Source organism: Pogoniulus pusillus, chromosome 13, assembly GCF_015220805.1.
Source record: "Pogoniulus pusillus isolate bPogPus1 chromosome 13, bPogPus1.pri, whole genome shotgun sequence".
Lineage (NCBI taxonomy): Eukaryota > Metazoa > Chordata > Aves > Piciformes > Lybiidae > Pogoniulus > Pogoniulus pusillus.
The window spans coordinates 12317670-12330044 of NC_087276.1; the positions used below are offsets into that span (position 1 = coordinate 12317670).

Consider the following 12375-nt stretch of genomic DNA (forward strand, 5'->3'; position numbering starts at 1 on the left):
TGTAAGGTGGTGCTTGAGCAAAACCAAGCCCAAGAATGGAGCAAGACCCAGGATTCTTAGACTCCACCCATTATGACAGTCCAATTCAGCTTTAAACCCAGTATAGTATTCAAAGGCTATGCTATAATAGCTGATCTGCTTGTCAATGGAGGTTGGTAATGCTTTATGTATGACTTCACACATCTAGATAGTGATTTTCATCTCCATTTATGAAGGAATTCTGTGTTAAGAAAGCTATGAAGTAAAAACTCCTCCTCTCTCTTTCTCAAATCTTTTGAGCATCAAATTGATTGGAACATATATATTTTTATATATATATTATATATACATAAAAGCACATGATTTACCCTTCCCTTGTCACTGCAATTCCAAAATGCCTTTTCTGTCTTTCTGGGCCCAGAAAAAAAAGATTAGGTTTGCTTTAAGTTTTGGGATGATTTGAACAATGTTCATTTCTGATACACATGGAAAAATTAGGTTTCCCCAATAAATACAGGATTTAAAATACAACACAGGGATCATTTTCAGTACATTAAAAACACACATACATATTCAGATCATCTTCTACCATCTCTGTAGGACCCAGATTCTCTCTATGCAGAGAAATGTTTGCACTAATGTGGCAGATAAATAGAATTAGGAGACCATTAAAGTAACGTCAGTTGAACAAATGCTTGCTTTCTCCCAAAAAAAGGAAAACATCCAAGAAAACAAACAAACAGCAGAACAAAATAACTCTGCCAGTCATCATGGAAAATGCTGCTGCTTAGAGAATAAAAATGCTTCTGTTTTGTCTAGGAGACTATTCGTGTTGTGTGTAAAAGTCATAACCCTGGGAGATATGTTTCACATTTCCAGCTGCTCTAATCCATACAGGGATGGATGGATGGAGGTGACAAAGCTGTTGCTTCTGAGGTGCTGCAGCAAAACGTAATCATATTAGACCTTTTAGTGAAATGTTACTGCTAATATTAACTCACTAAACCTTCTGGAGTTTAGTTCCACTGGTCTGTGGCATGCTTCCAGGGAACTGGGCCCTTTCTGATTTGGCTCCCTCCCCTTAACCTCCTTTTAGAAGGACTCCCCAAGAATTTTGTCACTTGTCTGGCAGAATTGGGGCAAAATGACTTTTCCAGACCTAGGGGCAGCTAATGCTTTAAGGAGCAGCTGGCAGCAGGTATGAGTAGTTGGCACATCATCCCTTTTTCACAGTCACTGAGCATATTGTTCCCAAATTTTATTCATCCATGCTGGCTCAAGGCCTAGAGGGATGCATCTCCAAAGCAGGGTATCGTCGTGCAGTTATATTCAGGAGAGTGAGAGCTGAGGGAAGTGAGGAGGAGGAGGAGGATGTGCAAAGACGAAGAAGAGGCTCTTTGCATCACTGTGAAGGATTTGAATTTAGAAAGTAAATCCTTCAGTGGCTGAAATATAAAATTGTCCTTTTTAAAAAGCCCCTTCACTAATGAAAAATGCATCATTGCCTTGATTAATACTGATCTACTTCAGACCTATTTCTGTTTCTGTGTCCTTCAGAGCACACATTATATATTCAGTGTCTCTTGATTTACTTTTGTAGATGTTTTTCAGAAATCTGTTTCTTACTGGTAAATAATTTGCCTTGTGGTTTCTTTTGACAAGTGTCTTTCATGTTTCATGGTAGAACCATAGTCAGAAAGTTTAGCAGCTCAGAGCCTCAACAGCATTAAGAAGAAAAGAAAATTTGGATTCACTCCTGCTTTTTTGGGTATGGTGCTGGGTGAATGCCGAGCCCAGACAGGCTGGCTGTCTAGATTATTAGAATGGTTGGTTCAAGTTATTTGTAGGAAAGAGAAATATCACCAGGTGACATGTTGGTTGTGAGGCATTTCATCTGTCTTCAGTCTCAGCTTGGAAATTCCTTCTTTGGGAAAGGAGGAGGAGGGTTTCTTTTCTGAAACCTGAATTTCCCTAAGCCTCTACTGTTTCTATTTAGTGCCAGTGGTTGTCATGGATTTGAAGCATTGCACTCAGTGATGACACCTGAGGAATTTATCAAGACTGATCTAGGCTGCAGGATGAGGGTCTGAACTCATGGCTGCAAGGAGTCCTGTGGGCTTCCTACTCCCTGCAGTGATCAACCCACACACTTTATTTTGCAGGTCTAGTAACTAAGCTCTCTTCTTTGGAGGTACCTTAGGAGTGAATGTTTCGTTAATATTTCTGCCTTACCCATTATATTTTTCCCAGAGAGTGATCCATTTGGGAGCGTTTGCTGTCGAATAACATGCAAGGAGAAAGTCTCAAACGTTCTGTTCCAGGAGTGGTTATGGCTTTGCTGAAGTTTCAGCTGTTCTCACAGAGTACAGGGATTCCTTACCAAGCACCCTTATGGACAAAGAAACATGACTTCTGTAAGGAGATTGGCAAGAATGGTGCTTCTGTTTCCACAATATGATACTCTAGCAAATGATCTTCTAAGAGCCAAGGTTTAAAACTTGAGGTCTGATACTTTTGACAAAGTCTTACCCCACTTGGTAGTGGAAATTGATCAGTGAAGTTGTGACAGAATATTTACAGGGTAGGAAAACCCACTAGATTGAGATGTGTTCAGTTTTTCTGGATAGAATCAGGATTTTGACATGGATATGTATTGCACTGTTTTAGCGTTAATCTGAAGCTTTTTCTGAATTACTTGCTCTTTTTGAATCTGTAAGATTTAAGCTGGAAACCTTGAGAGCAGTTTGTAACCTTGGTACTTCAAAGTCTTGCTGTAAATGCAACATGAACTGTGTCCTGCTGTGGTGTTTCAACACTTCTCTGTTCAGTTTTGTTGAGGAAGGTGACAGGCAAATAAGAATTGTAAGAATGTTTAAAAGTGTTTTGAAATATACAGTGCAGGCTTGATAATCTACTTTGCATGCAACTTGAGAATAGCTTAACTTCTGCCCTCTCCCCCCCAATCTCGTTTTTCATTCAGATATCACTTGGGAAATCTTACAAACTTCAGTTTGCAAAAGTTAATTAATACTTCAGTCTCACAATACCATCACAAGGCCTCCTGCTATCATGTCTTTGCAAAGGTTGTAGCATTAATGAGGTATGAAAAGCAGATTAATTACTAATCCTAAGGTGTATGATGAATTAAAGTAACAAGCTCAAGTAATCAAATGCCTCAGTAAGAACAGGAATATGCAATTCCAAAACGGTTTTAGAAATAGATTTTGACCAAATCAGAAGCCAAAAACATCTTCCACAAAATTAATATTGGAAAAACTTAAAAGTCTATGAGAATAACTATAAAATAAATGCTTTCTTCTTCTCACTCTTCCTAGCCCGGAGAAGAAAAGCACACAAATTTAAGTTTGTTTTTTTTATGCAGCAGCTTAGGATCTTGGCCAGTAAAATCAGAGGAGGACTTCTGTTCTTTGTGAACAGGAAAAAAAATGACAGTTCAAAAGGGAATTTAAACTGTAGGTATTGGTTTCTGAAGAACACAGGAAGATGATAAATTTTGTACCCAGGAGTGTGCTTGGGAAAACAAGAATCTCCTTGAAGTTCTTTTATATTGCTGCAGTTTGAGAAAGTGGGGTAGCTCAGACTGTGTCACACACTGATACCTTTGCGTATGACTCAGACAATACAATTTTAAGACTTAGAGATCAGGAACTTCTTTTTTTTTTTTTTTTTTTCCTTTAAACTTGCAAAATGTGTTTCACTACTAAATGACTAATAAATCCACACAGTTTAATAATATACCTTGAGTTCAATTTTTCAGTGTCCTTTTTGGCTCATTTGCTTTCTGGAGCAACACTGCAGCTACAGCACTGCATCTTACGATGGCCGTTGAATAGCTTCTACGCTAGAGTTCTTCCCAGAGAGAGTGATTTGCCATTGGAATGGGCTGCCCAGGGAGGTGGTGGAGTCACCATCCCTGGAGGTGTTCAGGAAAAGCCTGGATGAGGCACTTAGTGCCATGGTCTAGTTGACTGGATAGGGCTGGGTGATAAGTTGGACTGGATGATCTTGGAGGTCTCTTCCAACTTGGTTGATTCTATGATTCATATTCATCCCAAAATATAATAAATGCAGTTTGAAATCTGAAGTGGTGATCCTACCAAGCTACATAAAAAAAGGGTTCAACTTGAGTCCGGTGACCACTGGCTGTTGTCATGGAGGCAGGGAATTAACGTGGCTGAGTCAGCAATTATAAAAATAGAATTATTTTCTTTTCCTGGAACCCTGTCCCCCCAACTGTATACAAAATTAGTTTATTAACAGATTCAGTTTGATAGGGAATATCTTTTAAAAAAAAAAAAAAGATAAATTTAGATATTCAGGAGGCCAGGAAATGGAAAAGGCTAAATTATAAACACAGCTTTACCCCACTATCAATCAGGCTGAGCAGAAGAGTAAGGGAAAAGCTTACTCATGGAGGTGAGATAGGCATTCAACAGTGATCCCTTACAGGATTACTCTTCAGGAACAGCCTGCCAGCTTTTTATACTGGGCATGAAAACACAGCCAACCACCAGCTTGATTTCAGTGTGGGCTTCCACACGGGTCAGCCCCCATGCAGAAAGGCACTTTTTGCTGCCCCCCTTCAAGCCTGCAGGGCAGAGTGGGGAAGCAGGTTTTCACACCTTTCTTCTCCCATTCAAACCCATGGAGTGAGAGGGAGAAGACAGGAATTTGGGGTACCTATGGACAGCTATATAATTAATCACCCATCTGGACAGAAAAGCCTTATGTACAGCCTGCATGTTTGTGGTCCAGCCCTTAGGAGAAGACAAAATGCTTGGCTCTTGGTTTATTCACATGAAGTGACTTCTGCCTGTCCCTGTGAGATGATGTGTATAAACTGTTAGGGAACCTCGGGGGGAGGGTGCAGAAGTACCAGTATAATTAGTGCATGTTTTCACAGAATTACAGAATCATTAAGGCTGGCAAAGACCTTTGAGATCAAGTCCAGCCTATAACCTAACACCACGCCATCAGCTAAACCATAGAATCATAGAATCAACCAGCCATGCCACCAAGTGCCACATCCAGTCTTTTCTTAAAGACCTCCAAGGATGGTGATGCCACCACCTCCCTGGGCAGTCCATTCCAGTGGCTAATCACCCTTTCTGTGAGGAAATGCCCAATATCCAATCTAACCCTCCAGCATAGCTTCAGACCGTGCCCTCTTGTCCTGTCACTAATAGAAGAAAACCCCACCTGACTACAACTTCCCTTTAGGTAGTTGTATAGTGATAAGGTCTCCTCTTTATCTTCTCTTCTCTTCCCAGTGTGTCCTTGTTTTCCTCTTGCAACAATTTCCTGAGTGTTTTATTCCTTGGGCCACAATGCATTTGATTTTCATCAATGAGTGAATGTTGTGTTGCTTTCTACATGTGTGCATAAGCAACTTCTGTTTGGTGGTTTGCCTCTCAAGGTGACAAACAAGCTTTTTATTCCAGGGAAGCTCTTTGAGTGCTGGATGAAAAATGTAATATATGGGAAATTAGTTCAACTGAAAAGCAAAATTCTGCCAAGGGGAAAATTTTCATGCCAAAAGTCTGTCACAAAATATGAATTATTATGATGGGTGAATTTACAAATTGCTGTCAAATTGGTGCTGAATGATGTTACTGTGGCTGTTTAGGGCAGTGCACATTTAATTATTAGCTGTTATGATATAATGTCATTATTTCTTCTGGGTCTGTATATTTTTATTTAGTGTGCTTCTACTACGGGGATTTTCAGGCAGATACATCAATGCAAAGTATTCTCCTTTGAATGTGAAGCTGAAGAATTTTGTCTATGTCAGGTTCAGAAGGATACTACGGAACTATTACTGAACAATACCCAAACAAAAGCCCAAAGAAAGTCAAACATGTAAATTAGTATTTCTACACAGCAATGAATGAAGAGTAGGTAAACAATACCCTTCTGAACACAACTGTCTGAGGGATAGAGTGATGATAGTGTTGAGCTGCATTCCAGAAAGCAAGCACCTATGTGAAACCTTGGCCTGAATTTCTTCCAGTGAAATACACTTGAGAATTCAGTGCAGTTAACTACTTCAGCTGATGGATTTGGGGTTCAGGGCTCATTATCTTCTGGAAGTGCCATGAGATCTTCAAAATTCTGAACCGCTACTTTACTTCACACCCATGAGACATCCCTGTGAGGCTCACAATGGCAGTCTGGGGTTTTGGCTTTTTTTCAGTGTGACCAAGGAACACCAGTACCAGACTCTTACTCTCTTCTCTTTCATGCCTAATTTGCTTAGGTATCAGAATTTCATCTAATGTATAAAATGATAGATTTTTTTCAATATTGTAGTCTGGGAAGCTTGACCTGAGTGCTGTGCTAGTTCAGACTTGACAGTAAGTTCCCTATATTTGTGCTTTAAATAAAACCTACAATTTCTCATCAGTCTTTCTGACCCCGGAGCAGTCAAAACAATCTGTTCTCACTGAGAAACAATGAAGCTATGTGGAACTTGAGCAAATATAAATATGGATTTATGTTATAAATCTGGAGAAAACCTTGAGAGAAGGTGATTTTTGAGGAAAGTTAAGTTTGTTAGCTGTTTGGAATCCCAGCATTTCTGAATTATGAAAGAACAAAGCTTTGGAAAAGAGGGTTCAGTGATGAATGGAAAGCAGTACTTTATAATTAACTATTCTGCATATGATCCAGGAAATAGAAAAAAATAGGTAAACTCAGTATAAACTCAGTAAGGAATTTAAGACCTTTGGGAGCAAATCTATGGCTGGAAAAGATATAGGACTCTGTAGAGCTGAAGAGTCAGGTCATAATTCTCTATTCATGACCTTATCCTTTGACTTCATGGAGTCTAGGGAGATTCCTGCCTAAAGGTAGATCAGATTCACTGCAGTGTCTGGCTGCTGAGCACTTCTAGCCCATGGCTGGTGTTCCTAGGGCCACCTGCAGTGTCATTCACCATTGTTCATAAGTGTCCCTTGAAGGCACAGTGCGGGTCAGAGCAATGTCTCAGCAGAGATGATTTAGCTGTTGATAATGCCAGGATTGCTTCTAAGAAGTATAATTCTGTCCCTAGAACATGTAGGTTAGCATGGCAATACAGGAGAATGGAGAAGATAAGCAACAGGACTCTGACACTTAGGGCCGGTATCTCTTGTAACTGAGTAATTCCTTTCTGTTGACATAAACTCATACCAAATTTTCAGTGGAATAAGTGTTTTTCGTTGTAACTGAACAATGAGCCTGGGGTAAAGAAGCAGTTTTATTGATTCATTATCCAAACTGGTAAGATTTGGGATTGAACCAACACCTTCAACAAAAATTATGAGATCCTCCTCCTTCTTGTGTGTTCTATTCTGTGCTCTGCTATTTTTTTTTCCTATCCAAACTGCTTTCTATCCAAAGTTTGCATCTCTGTTGAAAACTACTAAAAAATTAACCTAAATACAAAAAAAGAAAAAAAACCCCACAACCATACAAACAAACACTCCTCCCACCAAAAAACAACCAAGCAAAATGTTTAAAAGATCTCCTCTTTTTGAAATACTGATCTTACATGTTATCAGCCCCCTCAAAGTCTTTTTTTTGTCTAGTTTTGGCTGAATCACAGAATGGTGGGCTTTGGAAGTGACCTCTGAAGATCAAGTCCAACTTCTAATGGAATGAATTCTAGTATCATACAATCACTCTCTACACCTGCTATGTCAGGAAGGGCTGACAAGATTCTTGGAGTCTAAACAGGTGAAGCCACAGTACATTTACTTCTCAGTGTTACTCTAGTGACACAATGGTGCCATGGTCTAGTTGATTGGACAGGGCTGGATGATAGGTTGGACTGGATGAGCTTGGAGGTATCTTCCAACCTGGTTGATTCTATGATTCTAATGATCATGTACAGAACTGATGTAGACATGTTTGAAACAGTCCTGAAAACCTGGAGAGTTTGTGCAAAGTCCCAGACAGCTTGTTCCTGAGGTGTCCAGGTCGTACATAACGTGGAAGCTGCTTTGAAAATGATGTCTGTGTTACAGGTCATCTGTCAATGACATTTTGGTTTGCATCCTGGTATGGACTGCCTTGAATTGCTCAGACTGGCCAAGCTGCAGTCACAGGCTTTTCACGGCCTTGCCAGGATTTGCTGTGTGTATTTCAGCAGCCGTTCTGCTGACTGAACTGGCTTGCTTGTTAACTGCTGGACAGCTCATTAATTTTTCAATGAACTTTTTTTTTTTCTCTCGCCTTCTAGGTTTATGATGAATGTGACTTGGGAAGGTAAAGATTTGTCCTTCACAGCAGATGGTTATCAAGCACACCCCAGGCTGGTCGTGATAGTACTGAACAATGAGCGCGAGTGGGAAAAGGTGAGCACAGCTGCTGGGAGAGGAGGTGGGAGAGACTTGGTAGAACCCTACTGATGACAAATAGATTAACGTCATGGGTGTCAGTGATGATACTCTGCTTTAGCAGGTTTGTTTGTCACAACAGTTCAGAAAAGATAGTGTTGCCTTATTTTGAGTAGGTCTAAGGAGTTTTAACAGGGAAAGCAGCATACCAGTGAAGATGAGCTGTGTGGATTTGGGAAGATTCCTGCAAAACAACTTGCATTTCCAGCAGTTTAGTAAAATAAAATGTAGGACTGAAGAATCTCAAAAATCTTGGACTTTAGCTACCTACATTTGGATGGATTTGTATATCTTGACAAATTCAGTCCTTTTATTTGCGTGATTTTATATTCTTTGATAGATCGTAGTGTATACTATCTGTCCACCCACGTGTCCATTTGTCTGTCTATCCATCTGTCCATCCATCTATCCATTATCTATCTATGTATCTATCCTTCTACCTATCCATTTGTCTTTCAAACTGTAAAATTCCTGTTAATTTGGAGGATAACCCCTGTAATGTCTACCTTAAAAATTCAGACTCTTGACTTGTGTTTTGGTAAGCAAGTGATATGAACTTCTGTATAAACTAGAAGAAAAAGTGTCTTAATATCAGGATTAATCCTATGTATTAGTATTTTAAAAAAGAAGTTTATCATGGGTGTGTTTTTTAAAAGAAAATCTTCCAGCTCAGTCTATGATTGTTTTGGCGCTGAGTTTTGTAGGTTGTCTGTGGTCTCACAGTTTAAAAAGAAGGGATCTCAGAAACTGTTTGCAGCATAGGACTGCAGAAAAACAAACATCCATGTCTGCCACCATTTTTATTTTAAACAAATAAAGTGTGATCCTGAATTATCTAAATTGCTGCTGAAATCTATGAACTCTTTTATTTTTGTAGTTTTATGACCCCGTAAAATCAATTTAAAGCTCCAGTTTGTAAGACTGCAAGACTCTTCATGATGTTGAAAAATGACAAAATAACAATTACTGAAGGGCATCCTAGTAAATTTTGCTAGTCATGCAAAAATGTAAAGAGTAGCCCTAGATTATGCTGTGTATTTATGTTCATTTGATGCAAATGTAATTCTCTGGATAAATTTAATCCTATTCAAATGTGTCAATCTGAATCTTTAGAGGAATCTTTTGATCAGTATCCATTATGAACATTTCTTATCCTATTTTAAAATTCTTCAACAGTCTGCATATCATAGGTAATGTTCTGGAAAAAAATGTTATTCTACTTGGGGAATATTAGTATGAGGCACCAAAGGGAGAAAATGGTTAGAAAGAGAGACAGCAATGTTTAAAGCATAATCATTTCATACATTTTGTACCTTGAAACTTCTCTGAAGAGACCATTCAAAGGACAAGGGGAGATAGGTTTGATGTTTGTGAAAAATGAGCTAACAGCAGCACAGAAATGCTGAATATATGAACCACCATTATTTCCAAGAAAGAACTTGAGCCAGTTTAACCTTCAAATGACACCCTATCAGAGAACTGAATGTGCGGTGCGGGTTTGGCTGTATCTAACTGTACGCGTTGTAGAGCAGCAATGCACGCTCCACCTGCTCTGCTGGGCTACAAGCCTCTCTGTAGGCTGATGCTCCCCTTGTCTGCATGGTTTTCCATGTGAGAAATATCTTCCTGCTCATCATCATGTTTAAGATGTTTAGGGAAAAAAAAAAATTATGCATCTTCATCTAGCTGCCCCTTTGGTAGCAGGGCCAGAGGAGCTCCTTCAGTAGAGACAGCTTGCCTCTAGCTGCAGCTCTCCTGGCTGCTTCTTTGTTGAAGCACTATGGGAAGGGGGCCAGCTTTAATTATGTCAGAGGGGAGAAGTGAAAGGCAGCCAAGAACAGGCTGTCACCACCAGAATTATTCCTCTGACCACAAGCTGATCCCTGCCTCCATGGATGAAGACAAATAAACTGACTAATCAATTATCCTGGCAAGCTGGACATAGCTCTTGGCTATCTTGAAGCACCCCACATCTGTATCAGCAGAGCAATCCTGTGCACTTCAGAAATAATAGGACAGTTCCTCAGACTTAGAGACATGAGAAGGACTTCACCCACCCCCTTCTTTATTTGAACATCTCTTTTGTGTCATCTTGACATTCTTCCCAAGGTGCATTTCTCAACCCATATTTCTTAGGCAATTTCTTTCTCCTTGTTCCTTTCTCCTTGTGCTGTTTTGTTCAGTTTCAGAACTGTCAAAGTTACTCATCTGAGATCTAACATTTCCTGCTCTGAGTTCCCAGACAGACACACACTTTTGCTTCCAATTAAAGTATTGCAATAAGTACCGTAGAACTGTTTCGTCGAAGTCTTATTAAATATCCTCAATCCTATATGGAAAACACCAAGCCTTAGAATCTAATTAAATGATTTACTCATGTAAAAAAATGGCAATACAACAGCCTTGTAATCTCTGTAATGTAACTAAGGTACATAGAAATTGTGAGTGCTTTGTTATTTATGTAAGAAAGACTAATTGTGCTTTCTGTGACTATTTTTTAATAGCTATTCTCATGGAAATACCAAACTTGCTATTAAAATTCAGCTTCCTTTGATTTTAGTACAGTAATTTGCTTTCACCTAAGGACAGTTTTTTCTTAGTTTCAAAACCAATAGACTTGACTCAAGGTTTGAGGTTACAGAAAATCCATTCAGCTGTTGTTGAAGAGCATCCATCATACCCCTAGGAAAGTAAGTTCCTTTTCCTTTACATATGACTCAGTATCAAAACTTCGAAGTGGTAACTTCACATGTAAATGGAGTTGAATGAGAGATTTGTCCCATATCAGTTTCTGAAAAAAGCTGATTGGATGCTAATGGTTTGAAGTCTGGAAATCACTTTTGGATGTGTTCAGCAGGCATCCAGTGAGATATTTTGACAGATCCTAAAGCAGCTACTCAAACTTCTGACATCAACATTCATATTCTTGCTGCTAATCTTGACAGGGAAAGGGACTGCTGTTCTCTGGAAAAGATTTTTAAGAAGACAAGCTTAATGTGCTTGTTTCAGGAAAACCTGATAAATTTGCCACTTCACAGTGTTGCCCAAATATCACCAAAGTGCTGCATGAACACTGAGCTAGTGCTAAAAAAGCCCTCTGAGGTCGAGCAGTAGCTGCTGCAACTCCTCCATTAAGCTTATCTCAATGAGGTGTGACCTGGGTGTCTCACCTGGCCTCTTAACTTCACTGAGTTGCAAACTTCACAGTCTCTTAGTCCATCATTTTTTATTTTCAAATGCAGAAACAAACCCAGTCAGTCCAGTATTGGAGTGTAAGTAGCAGTGGCAAATTAGATGGTTTCACTGGCTGTGCATATCTTGTATGTTAAGTAAGGTAGGGAGGACTGTGTTGCATTTAAAGATGAGCATGCTCCATGTGTAAAGATGAGTTCCAGGGCAAACCTGATTTTCACTGATGCTCCAGATACGTACAGAGTTGCCATGCTGGTCTAGATTCTGTGTGATTTTGAGATGTAAGTGTCCTACATTTTTGTAGCAAATGAATTTTTACAGGAATCCAGAGTGAAAGGTAGCACCTGGCAAAACTGCTTGTTAAATGTCACTGCAGGAACCACTACAATCAGGCTGATTCTAAATGTAACCAAATGCAGGATTTAATGCAGAACTTGTTTTGCTCTTATTAACTAGCATATGCCAGACTTACAAGCACTGTGTGAGGTTGTACACATTTGTATCTAAGCAGGATTGAGTGGGCAGAGGGTGCACCATTCCTGCCGGGAATAAATGAACCAAGGTCTTTACAGAGAGCTCCATCTGGCTACTAACATCCAGCATCATGTAGCCAAGGAAAGACAGCTAAGATGAAAATTCCCTGGACAAGAGCTGAAAGACCTAACACTTGTTCAGATTTCTGACTGAGATTTTTTTTGTCAGGGCATTGTGATAAGTCACTGAGAAGGTACAGGGCAGTATCACTGAAAATCTTAAGTAATTTTAGAGCATGGGTTTTGACAGCCAAAGGGTCCTCATGGCAGCC

At 39.6% G+C, this 12375-nt stretch overlaps 1 protein-coding gene across 6 annotated transcripts in view; it reads left to right on the plus strand.

Annotated features, from left to right (window-relative positions):
* GRIN2A (glutamate ionotropic receptor NMDA type subunit 2A) overlaps positions 1–12375 on the plus strand; it is a 228794-nt gene that overhangs the window by 144567 nt on the left and 71852 nt on the right. For all 6 annotated transcript variants that reach the window (XR_010304479.1, XM_064153024.1, XM_064153020.1 and 3 more), the window contains exon 5: positions 8222–8336. Coding sequence is in view for 5 of the 6 variants with exons in the window: in XM_064153024.1 (XP_064009094.1) it covers positions 8222–8336 (115 nt within the window). In the remaining variant the exon portion in view is untranslated. The remainder of the gene's footprint in view (positions 1–8221; positions 8337–12375) is intronic.